We start from the raw sequence: 21880 nt of genomic DNA, 5'->3' as shown, positions 1-21880 counted from the left end.
AATCTATAGAAACCAGCATCCCTAATGCATAATATGTTTACACAAAGACCATATGTAGAAAGTGGTTACTCATATCAGTTGACTTACTGCAAGATAGACATCATTAACGGAATTTTTTTAAAATTTCAGGATAAAACAATAAAAGAAAGAACATTTACAAACCAAATGCTCACCATCTATATCAGTAGATTCACGTGGAAAAGATGAAATAAAATGCAAAAGTAGATCAAGGGGAACTTCAGTAGCAGGAACCAGGCTTGACGCAGCAGCAAGGACCTGATCACAAACTGATCATCATGAAGATGGTCCATGTTTAGTTGGCCAATCAAACATAAACATAAACATAAATCCTAAAACATTGATAGAAACTCGTAAAGGTAGGGAAATGAGCTTCACATTTCAGAAACCTTGAAGACGATAATTTGGATTGAAGTGATGTCTGCTTTTTTCAAGCACAAGTTGTAGAATATCTAATAACTTAACCCCCATAGCATTATCTTGAGCAGAATCTTCTCCAAACTCATAGGAATTTCTTCCACATATTTCAGCTTCAACCTTATATGAATCAGATCCACAAGCAAGAGAAACAATGCATGTAGTAAGAGCCATCAATCCAGCACGACCAAAAGACTCCTCCTTGACAATGGCGGCCAAGCCATATAAGAATTTTTTCCGTTCCCTGGAACCATAAGTACTAGTCATGACCATTTTGTATTACAGTATAAGATGTGTGAATTTGATCATTGAATGAAAATTGCAAATAGCCTACCAATAATCATCTCATATGCAAACCAGTTAAAAGATCAATCTAAATAGGCATGCAGATAGATTGATTGCAAAAACAAAAACATCACGGGTTTGAAATGATTGGGGTTTCTAAAAATTCAGAGTTTGAATGCAACAGATTGTTTCATAAGTACTCAGAAAACAAAATCATTGAGTCATTGACCAAGATAACATAGGAATCTTGGTTCAGCAACCAACATCTCATTTTGAAAATGGTTGCAAAGGCCATCAGAATCTACAGAGAACCACAAAAACCTCGTGCTACAAGTGCCTCCCCACCTGCCAATCCCTAAAAAGAAAACCCCTAAGGACTATCCCCAGAACCTCATGGACCTGATTGTGATACCTTAAGAAGTGGTAGCGGCCAAAATGATAATTCTCACATTTAAAAAAATTGGAATTTGACAATGCAACCTGCCATGTAAATTCTGTTGAAGTAGATTTGGCAAGTGAAATAGCTCAGATCTCCAACCTCTGTAAATTTGGGCAAGGACAAGAGAAAAGTATAACACAAACACTACACCCATTTTAGTAACGTCAGACTTATTGGTTCCCACCAACCATGGATAACAAAAAGGAAATAGAGAAGAAGGAAAATAAAAAAAGAATATGCATTATAATGAGCACAAACAATGGCCAACGGATGATAACCCTTCACTAGAAGCAGATCACCAAACCCCAGATATTTCATGATCAGGATTTGGTATCAGTTTGAAGTGGACACAAAATAAACTACCTGACCAAATCTAACAAGTGTTTGGGTGCGAATGGGCTAAAAGCAAGATACTGATGTTGAAACATAAATAATCAAGGTTTAGTAATGGCTCGGAATGTCAGCCACATAGAGTATGGTGCAGGCTTCATACTTCTAGATAGTAGCATTTTTTGTGTCTTTCTTTGTTTCTAATGTTTTAATTTACATGTGGCCTAAGCGCAGAAAAATATATGGTGATTGCAAATAGACTTTTGAAAAGACAGTCGTTGGATGTTTCCAGTTGGTTATATTCCCGAGGAAATGCAACCATCACGACCCCACGACGGAGCCATATGTCTGTATGTATGAGGTTAAGGGCTAGAGCTTCAAGCAAAAAGGAGTTGCGAAAAAGAAGAGCAAAGCCTGAATGGATTTTTTCATTGAATTTGGTGGCTGTTCCAGCGGAAATACTTGGAATAATTCTACAATGATTGAACAGAGAAGACCACAAAAAAAGAGACATGAAATTCTGATCGGATCTATCAAGAGTGAGCTGACGAACGAGCGCTTTTATACTATTATCGATCACTATTGTATCATACATCGTAAAAAAAAAATCGTTTAGGTCATTTTATGCCCCCATTCTGGTTGTTCGTCATTCCAGAATTATTGTTTAGGCAGTTCCCCTCCTCCCCAACAGCTTGATTGGTAGAATGGCCCTAGCTCGTGCTGCAAACTCGCTCGCTTCGCAATGTGAAGCTCGCTGTCTACAAACAGACCATGCACTAACCAGACACAGAATTTAGGGACAACTTCTCTTTTGGTGCACAAGGAAGAACTACAATAAGCCCGGTGGGGAATCCATAAAGCAGCAGAAGACCAACCCACCAGAAAAGAAGGCATGAGATCAATACAACCTTCAAGGAGAACAATTAACCATCTAATATTATCTTTAGGGCCATGCAATGGACACACTACAGTAACCTACTGATATATCCCATGATCCATCCAACTTGAGAAATACATCCAGAAATTATACACTTGCAGTCATACTTCTTTTAAGGTTAAATTATACAGAAATCATCACGGTGGAACGAAGATGTCAAATTAGCTATTAAGGTTAAAAGAGAGTGTTATAGAAATCTAAATAAGAGTCGGGATAATGAGAATTTGGAGAAGTATATGGTAGCAAAGAAGGAAGTTAAAAAAGTAGTTCGACACGCAAGGGATAAGGTATATAAGGAGGTCTATGACAAGCTGGATACCAAGGAGGGCGAAAATGATATTTATAAGCTTGCAAAGATGAGAGATATGAAATTGAGGGATCTAGGTATGGTTAGATGTATCAAAGATGAAGCGCAAAGGGTTTTAGTTAAAGATGAGGAGATTAAGGAGAGATGGAAAGATTATTTTGATAAACTACTTAATGGAAGTCATGCCCAGGATCTTGGAGACTTCTCCATTCCTTTTCATGAGATGAATCGTGACTTCATACGCAAGATTCAAAAGAAAGAAATTGCAGAGGCTTTGAAGAATATGAAATCTAGAAAGGCAGTTGACCTGGATGGTATACCTATCGAGGCTTGGAAATGCTTGGGTGAGAAAGGTTTAGTATGGTTGGCAAATCTTTTTAACAAGATTTGGAGGACAAGTAAGATGCCTAATGAGTGGAGGAAGAGTACTTTGGTGCCTCTCTATAAGAATAAGGGTGATATACAAGATTGCACAAACTATCGTGGTATAAAACTCATGAGTCATACTATGAAACTTTGGGAGAGGATGATTGAGTATAGGTTGAGGAAGGTTGCCATGATATCGGAGAATCAATTTGGTTTTATGTCTGTAAGATCAACTATGGAAGCTATACATCTTCTTAGACAACTTATTGAGAGATATAGAGAGGCGAACAAATATTTGCATATGGTTTTTATTGATTTAGAGAAGGCATATGATAGAGTACCTAGGGATGTCCTCTGGTGGACAATGATGAAGAAAGGTATTTCTCTCAAGTACATTAGTATAATTAAAGATATGTACGAAAGAGTAGTAACCAATGTCCGTACTTGTGGAGGGGTGACAAACATTTTTCCTATAACGGTTGGGTTCCATCAAGGATATGCATTAAGCCCTTTCCTTTTTGCTATAGTGATAGATAAACTTACGAGATCAATTCAAGAGAATCTGCCGTGGTGTATGTTGTTTGCGGATGATATTGTTTTGATTGATGAGTCTAGAGCTGGGGTTAATGCTAAGTTAGAATTATGGAGACAAACTTTGGAAGCAACAGGTTTTACATTGAGTAAGAGTAAGACAGAATATATGAAATGTCAGTTTAGTAAGCAATGAAGTAGTGATGAGAGTGTAGTGAAGCTTGGTGAGCAAGAAATAGCGGTGGATGGCTGTTTCAAATATTTGGGATCTATCATTCAAAAGAATGGAGAAATTGATGGAGATGTAAATCATAGGATTAAGGTTGGGTGGATGAAATGGAAAAGTGCAACTGGAGTGTTGTGCGATCGTAGAATGCCATTGCGGTTGAAGGGAAAGTTTTATAGGACGACAATTAGACCCGTTTTACTATATGGTACGGAATGTTGGGCTGCCAAGAGACATCATTTTCAAAAAATGAGTGTAATTGAGATGTGTATGCTTTCGATGGATGTGTGGAAATACACAAAAAGATAAGATTTGGAACGAGGAAATACGTAAGAAGGTAGGAGTTGCATCCATTGAAAATAAGATGAGTGAGAATCATTTACGATGGTTTGGGCATATTCGGCGAAGGCCTAATGATGCTCCGGTTAGAAGGATGGAGAAATGGGAAAATATATTAGTTAAAAGAGGTCGGGGTAGGCCTAAGAAGACTTGGATGGAGATGATAAGAAAGGATATGAATGCTTTGAACCTCACCGAGGACATGACATTGGATAGAAATGATTGGAGGAGAAGGATTCATGTGGAGGACCCACAATGATTTTCTTTTTGGTTTATATCGTCGACCCCAATTGTTTGGGATGAAGGCGTTGTTGTTGTTGTTGTTGTTGTTGTTGTTGTTGTTGTTGTTGTTGTTGTTGTTGTTGTTGTAGTCATACTTCTCTTATGTACATGTGACACTCTCCATAGAGAGATGCCTGACCAAATTCAAGGGGTCCATCCCATGGTTGTTTGTCGAGGAAGCGGGAGCGGGAAGCGACATGGGAAGCGGGTTGAAATGTATCTCCAAAACCATTGTTGTAAGTATAAATATATATACTTATATAGAGAGAGAGACGTATACATATATATCATATATGTATATGTATCTCTATATATATAAATATATATATATACATATTTTATTTTCTTATACCCGAAAAGGGTATTCTTGTAATTTCACATCTTGTGCATATTCCACTTGGAATATGTTGTAATTTCTTTTTATTTTTTTGTATTTCCTTTTTTTCTATTTTTTATTTTTTCCCTTTTCATAAATGTGCATTGGAGTCCCCCCAATAGAGTCGTTGGGGGCTCCCCAACGACTCCTTTGGGAGCCCCCTTGTACCCCTTTGCTTTTGTATAAATAGGGGTGTTCCCCCTTGTTATTCCTTAAGCTTGAGAGTCTCAAGCATTTGCTCTTTTCTATAAAATACATGCCTTAGTGCATGTTTGTTACTTTTACGCTTTTGTGCATATATTTTGTTCAAATGTTGTGTGAGTGCCTTTGTGCACATCTTTCATAAAGTATTTGTGCGTGTATGCATATTGTTTCTTCGTATACAAGCACAAAAGCGTGCCTTTGGATCTTGGGATTCTTCTTTTTTTTAGTGTCTCGAAAAGTGTACTTTTGGATCTTTGAACTTTGAAGTGGTGGATCTTGCTTCTCAAATATTTTAGAAGAATCTTGTGCAAATTAGATTTTGAAATCTTGTGTTGGTACGCATTTTCTCCCTTCCTCTTTACTCCTTAATGGGCGAAAAAGAGTCTCATTTTGCTCTTGGCTTCAAACTAAATAGGTTCAACTATCATGTTTGGGCCGGGAACATGGAGGCTCACGTAAAAGGAAAGGGCTATGGGGTTATGTGCAAGGCACAATTCCGGAACCGGAACCCAAAATTACTGTGGTAAACGGAAGTGAAATCAAGATTTTTGAGGGAGAAGAAAGAATCAAAGCCCTTTAAGAGTATTCTAAGAAGCACGATGAATGGGAAATGAATATTTTCAAGATTCTTTCTTGGTTTTTCTCGTCCGTTGAAACTAAGATTAATGTCAACATTATTAAGTTCAAGAAAACATCGGAAGCCTGGTATTATCTTGAGAAAATGTATACGTCAAGGGACTTATCTCATAAGTATTACCTTCAAAAGAAGGCTCTCTCTCTTACTCAAGGTGAAATGACTATTAGGGAATATTTTGCTGATCTTTCTTCCATTTGGGACGAGCTTGCCATGCTTGAACCAAAATGGAGTGGAGAGGCGATTGAACTCCGTCACAAGCAACTTGAAGAAGATCGGTTCTTCAAGTTTTTGAATGGGCTAAGGCCTGAAATTGAGCAAATAAGGTCATCGCTTCTATCATCGTTTACTCCTCCCTCTCTTGAAGATGTACTCACCAAATTAAGTGGTGAGGAGACTCGTATGGGTTTATGTAAACAAGGATCAAATGTTCTTGCGGTTCCTTGTAATTATGAAGAAAACAATGGGGTCAATGCCGTATCAAAACCCAGAAACAATGTAAAAACCTATCGTCCTCCTCGCTTTAAACCACAAAATCAAGGTGAAAATGGTGGGCAAAGAGGGAAAAAGGACTATTGCAAAATTATTTGTCATTTATGTGAAGAACCGAGGCATATCAAACCCATATGTCCCAAATGGAAGAAGCTTCTCGCAATGGCTACCACTAGTGTACCGCAAAAAGAGGAGGCATCTTCAAGTGGATCTCTCTCTTTAAGTCAAATAATGGAAGCCCTTCAACCTCTCCTCAAGGGAGCTACCTTCGGTGCCGCCGTGTCTACTCCTTCCTCTCCAGGTAAAGTCGCTTGGCTTTTGGACTCTGGTGCATCTTTTTCACATGTCCCCAAACATATTTTTATTTTCCGATTATTCAAAAAATGTTTCTCTATCTTTTGTTTCCACTGCGGATGGAACCTCTCTTGAAATTAAAGGCTTAGGTAATTTTGAAACTCAAGACTTTTTTATTCTAAAAATTAGATTTATACCTAAACTAAGCTTAAACCTTCTCTCTGTTTCTCAACTATCGGACCATGATTGCGATATTAAATTCTCTTGTGACAAATGTTTAATACAGGATCCCCAGTCCGAGAAATTAATTGGGGAAGGCTTTAGGAAGGGAGACTTATTCTATATAGACTCTCTTCAAGTTCCAAAATTTTTTTGTAATGTTGCTCGATACAAAGATATAAATGTGTGGCACAAAAGACTTGGTCATCCTAATATCACCAAGTTATCTTATTTACACTTTACAAAAGACCTATGTAAAAGTTCATTTTCTTGTAATGATTGTATTCTCGGAAAAATATAGAGTTTGCCTTTTGAGCAAAGAACTATGTTCTCTTCTAAAACTTTCAAAATTGTTTATTCAGATGTTTGGGGACCCACACCTGTTGCTTCAAAATGAGGCTTTTCTTATTATGTAATTTTTATGCATGACTTTTCGAGATATTCGTGGATCTATTTTCTTAAGTTCAAACATGAAGTATTTTCGTGTTTCAAAACTTTTCATATAATGATCAAGAATCAATTCAACAGTAACATAAAGATATTTAGAAGTGATTCTGGAGGAGAATATCTCTCCAATGAATTTAAGGAGTACCTTGAGGATAACGGAATTGTTCGCCAAAGGTCTTGTCTTAAACTCCTCAACAAAATGGGTTGGCCGAAAGGAAACATAGGCACATCATTGAGACCACTAGGACCCTTCTTATATCCCAAAACATTCCTAAAAACTTTTGGGTTGAAGTAGCTCTTGCTTCTGTTTATCTGATAAATCGCTTACCATCTAGGATATTGAAAAAAATATCTCCTTTTGAGGTATTACATAAGCTTGAACCTGATTATAATAGGTTACGAGTCTTTGGGTGTAAGTGTTTTATACTTACTGATAAAAATGACAAGCTCTCTCTCAAGGTTATTCCTTGTGCCTTTCTCGGATATTCTGAAATTCAAAAAAGGTTTCGTTGTTATGACCTTAGAGATGATAAGTTATATGTCTCAAGAAATGTAACATTCTTATAAAATGAAAGCGGCTTTGAAAAAAATGTTTCTCAACAAGAAAATGTTGATTACTCCTTATTTGACTTATTGTCTAGTAATGATAACATATCTAGTGATGATGATGTATCATCAAACCATGATGGGGAAAATGATGGTGATGATGATGGTGATGGTGATGGTGATGTTGATGAATATAACTCACCCAATGAACAAGAAGGTAGAATTTTAAGTGATCCAATAACCTATTCTCGAAGAAACCAAGATACCTTTAAAAGTGCTATTGATCAATATAGTGAGTTTGTTCCTACTCTCGACCACAGAAGATCTGAAAGGAATAGGAGACCTCCAACTCGTTTTGTCTCGTTTGATTCCTTCTCACCCCGATATAGGGCTTGTCTTAGTGCTATTCACTCTTATTTTGAATCTAGAAATTTTGAAGAAGCTAAAAAATGTATAGAATGGCAAGAAACTATGCAAAATGAACTTAACGCTCTTAGGAAGGCTGAAACCTGGGATTTCCAAACTTTATCCATAGGAAAAAAAACTATAGGTTGTCGATGGGTTTTTAAGGTTAAGACTAAGAGCGATGGATCACTGGAAAGGTATAAAGCTCGCTTAGTCGCAAAAGGATATGGGCAAGAGTTTAGAATTGATTATGATGAAACTTTTTCTCCTATAGCCCGAATGGTTACAGTTAGATGTTTTATTACTTTTGCATCTATTAAAAATTGGAACATTTTTCAAATGGATGTGAAAAATGCTTTTTTGAATAGTGATCTTAACGAAGAAGTTTAGATAGATGCTCTACCAGGCATGAAGATTCCTAAAGATAAAGTTTTTCATCTTTGAAAGGCCCTCTATGGTTTAAAACAGGCCCCCAAAGCCTGGTATGATAGATTCACCAGTGTAATGCTGGAAAATGATTTTTCCTCCTGTTATACTGATACTGCTTTTTTTACTAAAAAATTTGATGCAGGAATTGTGATACTATTGCTCTATGTTGATGACATGTTAATTACAGGTTATGATGTTCAAGGAGTCAAGGGTATTAAGTCTGTCTTGACTTCAAAATTTGAGATGTTAGACTTGGGTTTTCTAACATACTTTCTTAGAATTGAGGTTGCCTATTCTCAACGTGGTTACTTCCTATCTCAGTCTCAACTTGCTTGTGAGATTATTGACAGGTCAAGGATTTCTGATGACAAAGTCTGCGAAACTCCTGAAGTCGTGGGATCAAAAATGAAGATTGATGACGGTGTTCTTCTAACCGATCCTACTACTTACAGGCAGTTGGTAGGCTCTTTAATGTACCTTAGCATTACTCGACCTAATTTATCACCGGTTATTCACATCATCAGTCAGTTTCAGCACGCCCCTACAACAGTTCATATGAGTGTTGTTTTTCGCATCATCAGATATTTAAAGGGAACCGTGAATAAGGAAGTATTTCTATTTTCCTCTTCTAAATTAAAATTACTTGCTTATACTGACTCAAATTAAGGAGGTGACCTTAATAACCGTCGCTCCACCACTGGCTTTTGTGTTTTCTTAGGAGAGTCTTTGATTTCATGGCGATGTAAAAAGCAACAGAAGGTCTCTCTGTCATCCACTGAAACAAAATATAGTCATGGCATCCACTACCATGGAAATTGTATGGATTCGACGCCTTTTGGAAGATATGGGAGTACTTATCAGAGAACCAACAAAGTCATGCTGCGACAACAAAAGTGTAATTTACATTGCCAAGAATCACACCTTTCACGAGCGAACAAAGCATATAGAGATGGACTGCCATTATGTCAGGGAGAATACTTAAAGAAGGTCATTGATCTACCGTACGTGACGTCTGAGTATCAACTAGCGGACTTCTTTACAAAAGTTCTTTGTTCGCCCAGATTTCATTTCCTTCTTAACAAACTTGCGGTTATCGCACCGTAAGTTTGAGGGGGGGTGTTAAAATGTATCTCTAAAACCATTGTTGTAAGTATAAATATATATACTTATATATAGAGAGAGATATATACATATATATCATACATGTATACTCTCTCTCTCTCTCTCTCTCTCTATATATATATATATATATATATATTTATATTTATTTATATACATATTTTATTTTCTAATACCCGAAAAGAGTATTCTTGTAATTTCACATCTTGCACATATTCCACTTGGAATATGTTGTAATTTCTTTTTGTTTTTTTGTATTTACTTTTTTTCTATTTTTTATTTTTTTCTTTTTCATAAAGGTGCATTGGGGGTCCCCCAATAGAGTCGTTGGGGAGCCAACGACTCCTTTGGGAGCCCCCCTTGTACCCCTTTGCTTTTGTATAAATAGGGGTGTTCCCCCTTGTTATTCATTAAGCTTGAGAGTCTCAAGCTTTTTCTTTTTTCTATAAAATACATGCCTTAGTGCATGTTTGCTACTTTTACGCTTTTGTGCGTATTTTGTTCAAGTGTTGTGTGAGTGCCTTCGTGCACATCTTTCATAAAGTATTTGTGTGTGTATGCGTATTGTCTCTTCGTAGACAATTTTACAGCGAGAAGCGGGAGCGGGAAGCGAGGCACTTTCAAAAATTTAGGAAGCGGGAAGCATGGGACTACTTAGAAGCGAATGACAAACCGTCTCGAAAGCGACCTAGGAAGCGAGGGGGAAGCGAAAAAAGAAAAAATAATAAAAAATAAAATGGAAAAAAGAGGGAGGTGTGGGGGAAGCGAGGGGGAAGTGTGGGGGAAGCATGTTTCCCATAAATGGGAAGTGCGCTTCCCTTTTCCCATAAAAGGGAAACGTGCTTCCCAAAAAAGGAAAGTGCACTTCCCAAAAAAAGGGGACGCTTCCTCATGCATTTCGGAAGTGCGACGTTTCGCGCTTCAGAAGCACGTATCAGAGAAGTGCGCTTCCCCTACTATAGTCCGATAACTTTGGTCCATCCCTCATGTACAGAAGAGAGGAGGGAAACTGGGAAACTACATAATAAAACCATCAACATGTAACAAAACTTTAAACACAGACAAACGAAGTTGCTATTCAAGCCCTCACTTTCCCATAAAATAACGGTACGATGAATTTCCAATCTGTCTAACAATACTTGATTTATTAGTTATCAAATCTCAGACAGACAAACAAACATATTATGTGTGTATATACGTACATGTGTGTAGCATGTTTTACATCTATGTGCATCTATATGTGATGTATGCATTCATGTGTGCACATGTGAATACATACATACATAGAATTCACACACACAAGTTTGTCTATTCTTAAACCCCTTTATTAATGTCAGCAGTCTCTCTCTCTCTCTCTCTCTCTCTCTCTCTCTCTCTCATTTGGCACGAGTCTTTGACCCAAGTCAAAATAAGAAAGATTCCAAAATAAGTGATAGGATCATATTATGAATTTTTTCTTTAAGTTATCTCTTTCTCTTTTAGTGGTTGAAACCCATTCATTAGACAGGCCCCTGTTAAGATAAATGTATCCTTGGTATGTATATATATATATATATAGCTTAGTCAACCTAGGTTGACTATGTTCCAGCCGTTGGAGGCTAGTCCAACAGCTAGATTCCTAGCCGTTGGACTAGCTCCAACGGCTAGAAGGGACTCCTTCCCTTTTAACTCCTCTCTTCTCTCCTTTTTGATCTCTATATATGGGTGGGTATGTGACTTTGAAGGTGAGAGTGTGATGGGTAGTTTCTTAAGTTTTGAGTGTGTGAGTGTTTGTAGTGAGGCTCTTTTATAATTTTGAATTCCATCCTTAATGAAATTGCAACGCAGGTGCGGCGACCTTTATAAAGAGTCCCTGTGACAGATTATATATATACAAAAAATAAAAAAATATATAAGAATAATAAATTATTAAAGTGCCCTCATGTCCAGACGGAGGCAGCTTAGTCATCGACTAGGCACCTTAGTTGGTGCCTAGACGGCAAAATCAGTACCTTTTACGGTACCCACATAGGAATTGCAAAGCCTGTGCATTTTACTTATGCCTAGACCGACTAGGAGGACTAGGCGGTGCCTAGCCGGGGATTTTGACTACATAGATCATAATCAAATGATTTAAGAGATGGTCCCCATTAAATCAAGCATGTAGATAGCATCCTTATGGTTGGATTTAAGAGGAAAGAACAAAAATCCCATGGAAATCGCGGTTCACATGATAGTTCTCATATTCTGGTGAACCTAATACACGGACACAAATATAGTCATACTCCTGTACCCCTCATTTTTAAAAATTGTTGTGTCATACCCATATTTATGTGACATAAGCCAAGACCATCAATTATGATAGTGCAACCTAACTATCCAACTATTGCATTCAACCCCATGCTCTAGCCATTTTTCATACTAGATTGAAATCACAGACTCAATCAACATCCTATTTACCCAAAAAAAATGGTAAAATGGTAAATTAAAACCAAATGCCCACAAAGTTCCAGACCTTTACAAGTGAACAAAAGAATTAAACATACAAATAAATTATATCCTTGTAAAGCAAGCATATATGTGTGTGATTAGACAAATTTGACCAAGATCCATAAATATAAGTTTTACCTGTGGTTAAATGGTACAAGCCTTGTTCTTAGTCCCTTAAATAAAGAATAGAAATATAATGTTCCTAATTATATGATCCGCAAATGCTATAGCTGCTGCTAAATGTCATTATGGGATTATATACACATAAATACATCATAAACGCATACACATATTTATACATATAATGTGTATGCAAATATGCCCATCCATGTACTTGTGTGAGAACAAGAAAAATATCACTGCAAAGAAATACCGACTCAGATCAAACAATATAAGTTTGTCATGGAGGGGACACAATTTTGAAATAATATCAATTACTAGTTGCGAAATAAATGAGTAAATCAACTAAAACGATTAATAGGTCAGATTTATTTCAAGAATAAAAAAAAAACTTGCACAAGTAAGCTTACCAGGAAGAAAAGTAACTTGATAAGATAGAGAAGAAATTAGCTGCTCCTTTAATTGTTTCTGAGCAATACACTCCTTTTACACCTATTACAAAAAGAGAAACCATATCAGAATATGCACTTGTAGAAAGAGAGCAAACTGTCCATGGAAACGAAATTAAAAAACAATAATTCAATTCCCATCTTGAGAAATGATGTATAACAGTATAAGTCAGATTAAATTGCTCACAACAGGGATAGAAAAAACAGTAGACAGACTTGAGTCAATGCACCTCCATTTAGAATAAAACTGGAGTACATGATAAAGCCTCAACTCTCTCCAATACACAACATTCCATGAGTTCAGACTGTAATCAAAGACATGCTAGTTTATATAGCGCTTAGCTGACAATTTAATTTCAATAGGAGCCCTAAACACTAAATCAATAAATACCACAGCAGACCATGTGCAACTTTGCATGATTAAAGGTAAAATGTCTTACAAGCTAAAGCTTCTGTCCCTAACTAACATGAATTCTCTCTATATAAATCATCTAGCAAATACCCATATGCATGTCGTGGTGCTCCCATGAAGATCTATGTGCTTTGAATTTTAAATCCATGTAACCATGTTCCCAAGCTTAAAACACGAGCATTCCAATTGTACAGACTAGATATGTCAGTATAATTATGGCAAGAAATAAAGCAACCACTTCAAATTAATGTCCAGAATAAAATTGGCAAAAGAACCATGAACTTGAGCAAGGTTCATGAGCAATTAATATGGTTTCATCAATATTCATTTGGAAAAGTCTGCAGGTTAATACAAATGAAACACGGCACAGCAAGAAATATGAGGATCAAGAAGAGACTAAGCAAAGGGAAGTTAGGGGAAAGAGTAGTAAGTATAGAAACTTTAAAGCAGTGTAGCAAATATCATAGCCTATCAACGCATCGTGTGATACGCTACGATATGTATTGTATCTATTAGATGTCTCGATACAATACAAACCTGTATCTCAATATGATGTCTATATACCTGTATCGAGCATATCTTACGAACACCCCTGTATCTTAGGATATACCTATATACGGGACTTATCTTACAATACACAACAAGTGCAGTTTAAGTTGCACTTATTACTTTTTTTTAACATATAAGGCCCCGTCAGGCCAACTCATTTCTAAAGAGCTTAAGGGTGATTTGGGGAAGATTTCTTGCAAAAAACAAAAGATGATCATCATCATCATTGACATTATCTAGTTCATTTTAGTTTGAATTTTGAAGAATCTTGGTTATATCAAATTTGTAAGCTATGTCAAATAGGTTCAGGTGCCGGTGCAGATGCGGCTTGGTTGCTTCCTGATGCATATGGATTGGAGCCGCTGGTCAGGTCGCTTTGCTGGGATGGGAGCCCCACAAAAATTAGGCTGAACTGGGGGAGAAGGATACCCAGCCTAGGTTTAATGTGTAAAAACTTTATAAAATGTAATGTGAAGGGATTCGACCCAGAATTCGAGATACAGTGTGGGTCCACCAGAAGCTACAGATCCAAATCCATACGAATCCCTAAAAGTTTTGGATCGTATTTTACGATCCATATCCTAAAATAATGTGTCCAATTCAGTTCAAATTCCAGCTCAGATTCATTCGACACTTTGAAAAAACTTGGGTGTGGGGGTGCGGATATATATATATATATATATATATATATATATATATATATATATATATATATATATATCTTGGACAATCCTGGGTCTACTTTGACCTAAATCTGAATCTTACCTAAGTCAAAAGACTCAAAACAAACCCAGATTGATTTTAACTTGGGTTTGCTATGACCCAAGTCTGAATTAAACTGAATCAAGGCAGATCCAATAGACTCAGGTCTAATTCAGACCTGGGTCTGCTTTGACCCAAGACTGAGCCTGAATTGGGTCAAAATAGGTCCAGGTCTGTTTCAGATCTGGGTTGCTACCAGAACCAGGCCAATCAGACTTAGATCAGACCCAGGCCTGAGTCTGACCCAGTTAACACCTTGCTGCTTGCAAGTGTTGTAAAACTATAAAAAATTTAGAAAAGGGGGAAAAGGGGAGAGAAAAAGAGGAAAAGGGAGGGGAGAGAGAGTCTCAGCATAGACACAGAAGAGATGGAGGAGGAGACGGCAGGAAAAGAAGAGAAGCAGGAAGGAGCAGGAGAGGAGGCGGAACAAGAGAAGAGGAGAGAGAGAGAGAGAGGTACCTAGATGGTGGGGTTCGCTAAAAGGGACGCAAGAGGCAAAGTGGTGCAAAGGAGGAGGGGGCTGATCCCCCGACGCACTTTTTTTTTTCTTTTAATTTGAAGGCCAAAACTAGACTCGGTCAACACTGATCGAGTCCAATTTAAGATAGTTTTGAGTTTGGGTGCAGCTGACCACACACAAAAACCTGCACCCGGTGCGGTGGGACTTGTGTCCCATTGCACTCGCACAGCGTCGCATTGACCTGGGTGTTAGGGTGCGTAGCCGAGTCTATGTGACATAGTTTGTAAGTATTGAAAAACACCACAATATTGCCTTCGTTTGTGTAAACATGCATTGTTATGAATCTTGTGACTTGTTAGCCTAGTTTAGTTGTTTAATATGCATATTATTTCATAGTTTGCATTTTTCTTGCAAGATATGCATGCCATTCATAGCATATTATCTTGACTATTGAATATTCAATGTCTTATGAATGTCATTGTAAAAACTCAAAAAAAAATTAACTTGGATTCGGGTCGGATCCGGACCTGGACCCACCTGAGGCACTGCCTCCGTTGTCTTTTAAAGACAACGTGGCCGAGGGTTGGGAGGTTCTCGAAACCCCTCCTCTGCCCTCTCATCTCTCTCTCCCCCTGACCGCCTCTCCCACTCTCTCTCGCTCGTCCACAGTCACCGCCACCGGCGATCCTCTCCGGCAAGCCATCCTGGAGACTCCTGTCAACCCGACGCCACCTGCGACCTCCCGTCCGGCCGTCAACAGCCTGAAGCTCCTCCAGGACCACCAGGTACGCCTTTTCTTTCCCTCCAGCAGGGGGCGAAGGCCCCTGCCCTTCACCTTGTCCAGCAGGGGCCATCGGCTCCTGCCCCTTTTACTGTTCCAGCAGGCGCTGAAGGCCCCTGCCCTTTTTGCTATTCCAGCAGGGGCCATCGGCCCCTGCCCTTTATCTTTTTCAGCAGGGGCCGATGGCACCCTGTCCTTTTAAAATTTCCGAAGGCCCCTGTCTTTTTAAATAACCAGCAGGGGTCGATGGCCCCTGCACCTGTTCTTTTGGCGGCAAGGGTCGTTCGGCTTTGTCCCATCCTTTTTATCAGGTCGGTTGGGACAGTTGGCCCCAGTCCTATGTATCGGAGAAGTCGAATCTTCTCCTTGCTATTGCTTTTCGTCTTGGTTGCATGTTAATATCGCATATTTGCAGTTGCAATGGAGCCCATTCACGCCCCGCGAACCGAACCGGCAATCACTTACACCTGCAGACGCCAGCAAGCTCGCAACTCTCCAAGGTAGGGGAAGATTGCACGGAGGACTTGGACAATTGAATTAAGTTCAATTAACTAAAAAGGACAATTAAGTAAATATATATACAAATATATATTTATACGATTACACATTGAACTCAAGGATGCGGTTTCGCGATCCTTGTCCTTTACTTTCTATCAATCTTTACTTTGTCGTTGTGCATTGCGCCCAGGCTTTGCATTGCACTTCTGCTTACAGTCTTTACTTTGTCGTCGCGCTTTGCGCCCAGGCTCTTGCTTTTGCATATATGTTGTTACTGTCTTGCCATTGCAAATGATGCTCAGGTTCTCGCTCATTGCATGCGCTTTAGAGGCATCCTCGTGGAGGATGCAAGAGGCATTTATCGCTCTCCCTCTTGCGAAAAGAGTTGAGTCGGGAGCTTAGCGATTCATCCTCGTCTAAGAAGAGGGATACCTCGCAAGGATCCTGGTTCTTCGAGTACGCAATCCTGCAGACAATTTGGGGTTCGAGCGAACTTCTTAGCGAGGGTTTTGTTGAGAAACCCGTATCTTGTCTATCGAGACCGATATCGAGCCATGTGAGGCATGTAGATACCCTGATAGCGGATGAGATTCTAGAAAGTCGCATGTCAAATGTTGGCACAAGCTGATGGTTGTTTCAAAAGATAAAGAATGCCAAAAGTAAAGTTTGAGAAACATTACATCTTTGTGAAATACTTTTGTTGAGGCTCCTATTGAAGAGTTATACCTTTTTCATCCTAGAGTATTTGTAGTCGTGCACTGCACACTAGTACTGCGATGATCGGATGAGACGATTGTGCGACCTCGAATAGTGTTAAATGCACAATGTTGTAATCACTTAAATGGTGATTGATCGCCTTCACAGGCTAGATGCTCGAGTGGTTTAAAGACCACAGCATAGGATGGGTCGTTAATTAAGCAACCCCTAACGCACATATTCGCTTCTTGTTGTCTGTCAAGGGAGAGGACGGAGCAGTACAAAACTCCAATGGACAGGTTGTTAACAACCACTCCACGGGCAAAGATCTGGCTTCCCCAATCATTGGAGTTAGGGGAAAGAACTACCAGACATTATCCTAGGTGGTAAACCCCATGGACTTCTGCAAAAGTTGGATGCATCCGTTGCCACTTACCTACCTTTGGGGAATTCTCTCTCGGCTAAAGTCGTTCCCTTAGGAGCGGACTCAGCTAGCTATTCGGATTATTGAAAATACATAGAATAACAGACGCCCGAACTAGTCTCAGTTGTTTCTACATTTTGCCTGGGCGTACCCGCAGAGCAGTAATATCGAAACATAAAGTTTGTTCACACTGGTCGATGAGTCATGACGCTTGCTTACTTCCTTGTTGCGTGGTAGTTCACAGCTTACGATCAAATGAATCGTCATGTTGTGTTTGATAGTTGCATTGCTTACCTGTTTACACTGCTTACCTATTTGCACTGCTTATCTGTTTGCACTGCTTACCTGTTTAATTGCATATCTTCTTTAAACTGCGTAACCTGCTGAATTAAATGTACTTAATTCAGTTTTCTGTAGTCTCTCTTGTGCACCTACTAGTTTTTCACGAAACTAGCTTATTCTATGGGTACAGGTGATGATTAGGTACACCACGGGCGATGGCGCGATGGCAAGATGGCTTCAAGACTTTCTTCTTCCTGCTCTTAGCTCGCGTCTTGGACGTTTTGGGTTTTGTAACAGATTTTCCTTGGGATATCCGAATTTCGTACTATTTGAAAACTGCTTTTAAAGGAAGTGACTTTTGCAAGTGTCTTGCAAGTAGCATGGTTTGTGCGTTTTGGTTCTTTTAGCTAATGTGCCCAAAGTTGTCGGCTTGCCTTTCTGAAATTAACAAAAGAATAGACTTCCGCTGATTTTATAAACGAACTCTTAAGGAAAGAGATTTTTTTTAGTCTCTTGCCTGTTTTCTGAAAGGTTCAAAAGTTTGAAAATTTGGGGTGTTACAGTCATTCACAACATATAATTATTTTGATATGTGATATTATAGTTGTTGAGCTCCTAGAATTATTTTGATGATTACAAAACTCCCCAAGGGCTAATACTTGAATCTTAAGTGTGCAGGGATTTGATGTTAATCATATTATTTATAAAGTTCAAAATGCAGTAAAAAAAATGTCCCAAAATGTGTTAAAAGATTACTCATAATCGATGGAAATAGTTGAGCGAGAATTAGAGTAAATTGGCAAACAAACATGCCTCTAATGAAGAAGAGTCAACCCTTGAAGAATCTCTTATTCCTATGAGTCGACACAAGGAAGGACACGAGCATATTTCATTTCGTTCACTCTAAGAGTCGACCCCCAACTCTCTAAAGTCAACTCTTGAGTTGTAGAGTCGACCCCTGAAAAGCATTAGAGTCTACCCCCAAAGGGCATAAGAGTCAACCCTCAAAGAACCGAGTGAAAAGTATGGTTTTTGTGCAAAAAAGAGTCAACCCTTACGGAGCAGGAGTCGACTCTCAAGGAAGGATGAGTTAAGTCTCAAGGAACATAATGCAGACACTATAACTGAGCAACTATGAGTCAACTCCCATGAAGAAGAGTCGACCTTTTATAAAGCAAGAGTCGATTCCCATGTAGAAAGAGTTGTCCCTCAAAAATGAAGAGTTGGGTCATTTGGAACAGAAGTCAACTCACAAAACAGAAGAGTTGACCCTCAGGGAAGAAGAGTCGACTCTAGGAGATGTTGAGTCGACTCTAGAGTGTAACGGGCGGATTCTAACGGACTTCTAGCCGTTAAAAAAAGGTGTTTTTCGTCCCCAACGGCTATCCAAGAGATACTTCTCTTCCCCAACTATAAATTGATGATAGAGGAGTATTTTAGAACTGTGGAAATCATATTCATCTTCAAGTACATCAAAAATTCAAGCTTTCAAGCACTTCAACGCTCTCCAACAACAAATTACTTTGATATTCTTCTTTGTGTAAAAAATATTTTAGGGATTTTGTTTTGGGTTTCATTTACTCATGTTTATAATTATATTGTGATCTTGTATTGTGAGAAGAGTGACTTGTATCAACCAATTTCTATTTTTGTAAGCTCTAAGGTTGAGCTATGTTGAGCCGAGAAAGCTCATATTGTTGTTTCACAAGGCGTGTGAAACTATTGTATTGGTTACTAGCATTGTTAAGCTAGTAGTGTTAGTGGATTGAGCGTGTGGCTAAGAAGACATTGGTCGGGGTGGGCCGAACCTCCGTACATTCGGAGTTGTGCTTTATCTTTTCCTTCCTACCTCTCGTTATATCTTTTGCGTGAAGCAAAAAGTTTTTAACCTAATTCACCCCCCCCCTCTTCGGTGTTTTGCCATATTGAGACTCAACAATTGGTATCAGAACTCGGCTTCATCATTAAGGACTTAATTGTTCAAAAAAAAATATCTATATGGAAAACATCGTAGGAACCCCACTTGGTGAAGGAGCTTATTCCATCCGACCTCTATTTGATGGAACCAATTATAATTATTTAAAAATTAAAATAAGTATCTTTATTCAATCCATCGACTATGAGGTGTGGAAGGTTGTGATGAATGGGTCATTCAAACCAAGTGAAGAAGATGAGTCAAAATGGACAGAATCTAATTTCAAACAATTAACCATTAGCTAAAACTATGAATTTGTTGTTGTGTAAACTTGATGTTAATGAATTCAATATGTATCTATTTGTAGGAGTGCTAAAGAGATATGGGACAAGCTTGGAGTCACACATGAAGGTACTACTCAAGTGAAGCAATTAAAAGTAAACATGTTGTTGCATGATTCTGAGTTCTTCAAGATGAAGCCCAAAGAAAATATATCTGAAATGTTCACAAGATTCACAAACATCATCAATGGATTAACAGTTCTTGGCAAAGAATATTCAAGCCCGGATGTAATGAGTAAGGTACTTCGTGAAATGAAATACTAATGAAAAGAGATAATGTCACTAAGTGACTAAGAGATGCACAAGCATACAAGCAATAGGCCAAAATGTGGCAATTGACTAATACAAGCGATATGAGAGAGACAGCTAAAAAATATATAAACTCTTATTGAGAATAGCTTAAACAATCTTACAATGCATTGGGGCAAAGCCCCTTATTAAGTCGTTGAGAGCCCCTCCAACAGTCATATTTATGACCGTTGGAGGGGTCCAATGACTCTACAATGGACCCCTCTATTCAAAAGGAAAAAGAAAAGTAAAGTAAAGAAAGAAAAAATAAAGAAAATGAAAAAGCATATCCCTAATGGATATGCGTGTACACATGTGAGACCGTTGGAGGGGTCCAATGACTCTATAGTGGACCCCTCTATTCAAAAGGAAAAGGAAATAAAAAGAAAAGTAAAGAAAGAAAATGAAAAAGCATATCCCTAATGGATATGCGTGCACACATGTGAAAATACTATTTTACCCCTAATGGGTATTACAATATATATATATAGACACATAGACATATATATAAATCTCTCTCTCTCTCTCTCTCTCTCTCTCTCTCTCTCTCTCTCTCTCTCTCTCTCTCTATATATATATATATATATATATATATATATATATATATATATATATATATAATCGATACAATTTAATACCCCCCTCAAACACACGGTGAGATCACCGAGAGTTTGCTAAGGAGAATTGAAAACAAGGCGATGGCAAGGCATTGGTGAAGAAGTTCGACAGCTGATACTCTAAAGTAACATAAGATAGTTGAATGGTTCCTCGTAAAAACTCATCTCGAACATATTGGCAATCCATCTCTATATGCTTTGTTCATTCATAGAAAGTGTGGTTGCTAGCAATGTAGATAACACTCTTATTGTCGCAGCACAACTTCGAAGGAGTAGAAATAAAGACGCCCATATCTTTGAGTAGACATCTCAACCAGACAAGTTAAGTGGTAGTGGTGGCCATCGCCCGATACTAGCCTTTGTAAAAGAAAGGGACACCTTTTGTTGTTTTTTACATCTCCAAGAGATTAATAATTCTCCAAGAAAAACACAATATCATGTTGTAGAAATACGATCATTGGGGTTACCCCCCAATCAGAGTCAGTATAAGCAATTAAAGTAGCAAATGAAGAGGAAGATAAGAATAGTCCTTTCGTTATAGTTTTCTTTAAATATCTGATAATGCTCATGACAGTAGCCATGTGAATAGTAGGAGCATTCTGAAATTGGCTTGCACTGACCTGCTAATAGATAAATATGTTACATATCCAATCAGTTGACGATAAGGAGTGGGATCTTCTAAAGGAGTTTCATTATTGGCTCTCATCTTAGAGTTGATTTCTTTTGGAGTTTTCACTTTCTTTTCGTCAGTTAATCCAAACTTAGCAATAATGTCTGAAGCTTCATCTATGACAGAACATAACCCCGAGGAGAATATGCAACTTAGATCCCTAAAAAATACCTTAGAAATTCAAGGTTAGACATATCAAAATTATCTTTAAGAATATTTTTAATAAGCTCAATGCCTTTTTATCATTCCTAGTGATGATCATGTCATCAATATATAATAATAAGATAGTTATGTGAAATCCTGCAGACTTAACAAATAAAGCAGTATCAATATAACAAGAGGTAAAACCATTAGCAAGAACAACTTAATTAAAAAAATCGTACCAAGCTTTTGAAGCGTGTTTGAGACCATAAAGAGCTTTATTAAGTTTAAGAATTTTTCCTTTATCAATTTCAAGACCCGGTGGAGAATCCATAAATACTTCTTCACACATATTCTCATTTAA

At 38.1% G+C, this 21880-nt stretch overlaps 1 protein-coding gene across 2 annotated transcripts in view; it reads right to left on the bottom strand.

Moving 5' to 3' along the window:
- The window catches only part of LOC149845324 (tRNA/rRNA methyltransferase (SpoU) family protein), a 208494-nt gene that overhangs the window by 151501 nt on the left and 35113 nt on the right, over positions 1-21880 (bottom strand). For both annotated transcript variants that reach the window (XM_089995694.1, XM_089995695.1), the window contains exons 9-11: positions 12642-12723; positions 408-679; positions 174-287 (exon numbers count right to left, since the gene is read on the bottom strand). In XM_089995694.1, the coding sequence (XP_089851820.1) occupies positions 174-287; positions 408-679; positions 12642-12723 (468 nt within the window). The remainder of the gene's footprint in view (positions 1-173; positions 288-407; positions 680-12641; positions 12724-21880) is intronic.

The sequence above is a fragment of the Nuphar pumila genome, chromosome 2 (assembly GCF_984573655.1).
Source record: "Nuphar pumila chromosome 2, dmNupPumi1.hap1.1, whole genome shotgun sequence".
NCBI classification, from domain to species: Eukaryota; Viridiplantae; Streptophyta; class Magnoliopsida; order Nymphaeales; family Nymphaeaceae; genus Nuphar; species Nuphar pumila.
The sequence above is the reverse complement of the archived record's forward strand: the minus strand, read 5'-3'. Positions and strand labels throughout refer to the sequence as shown.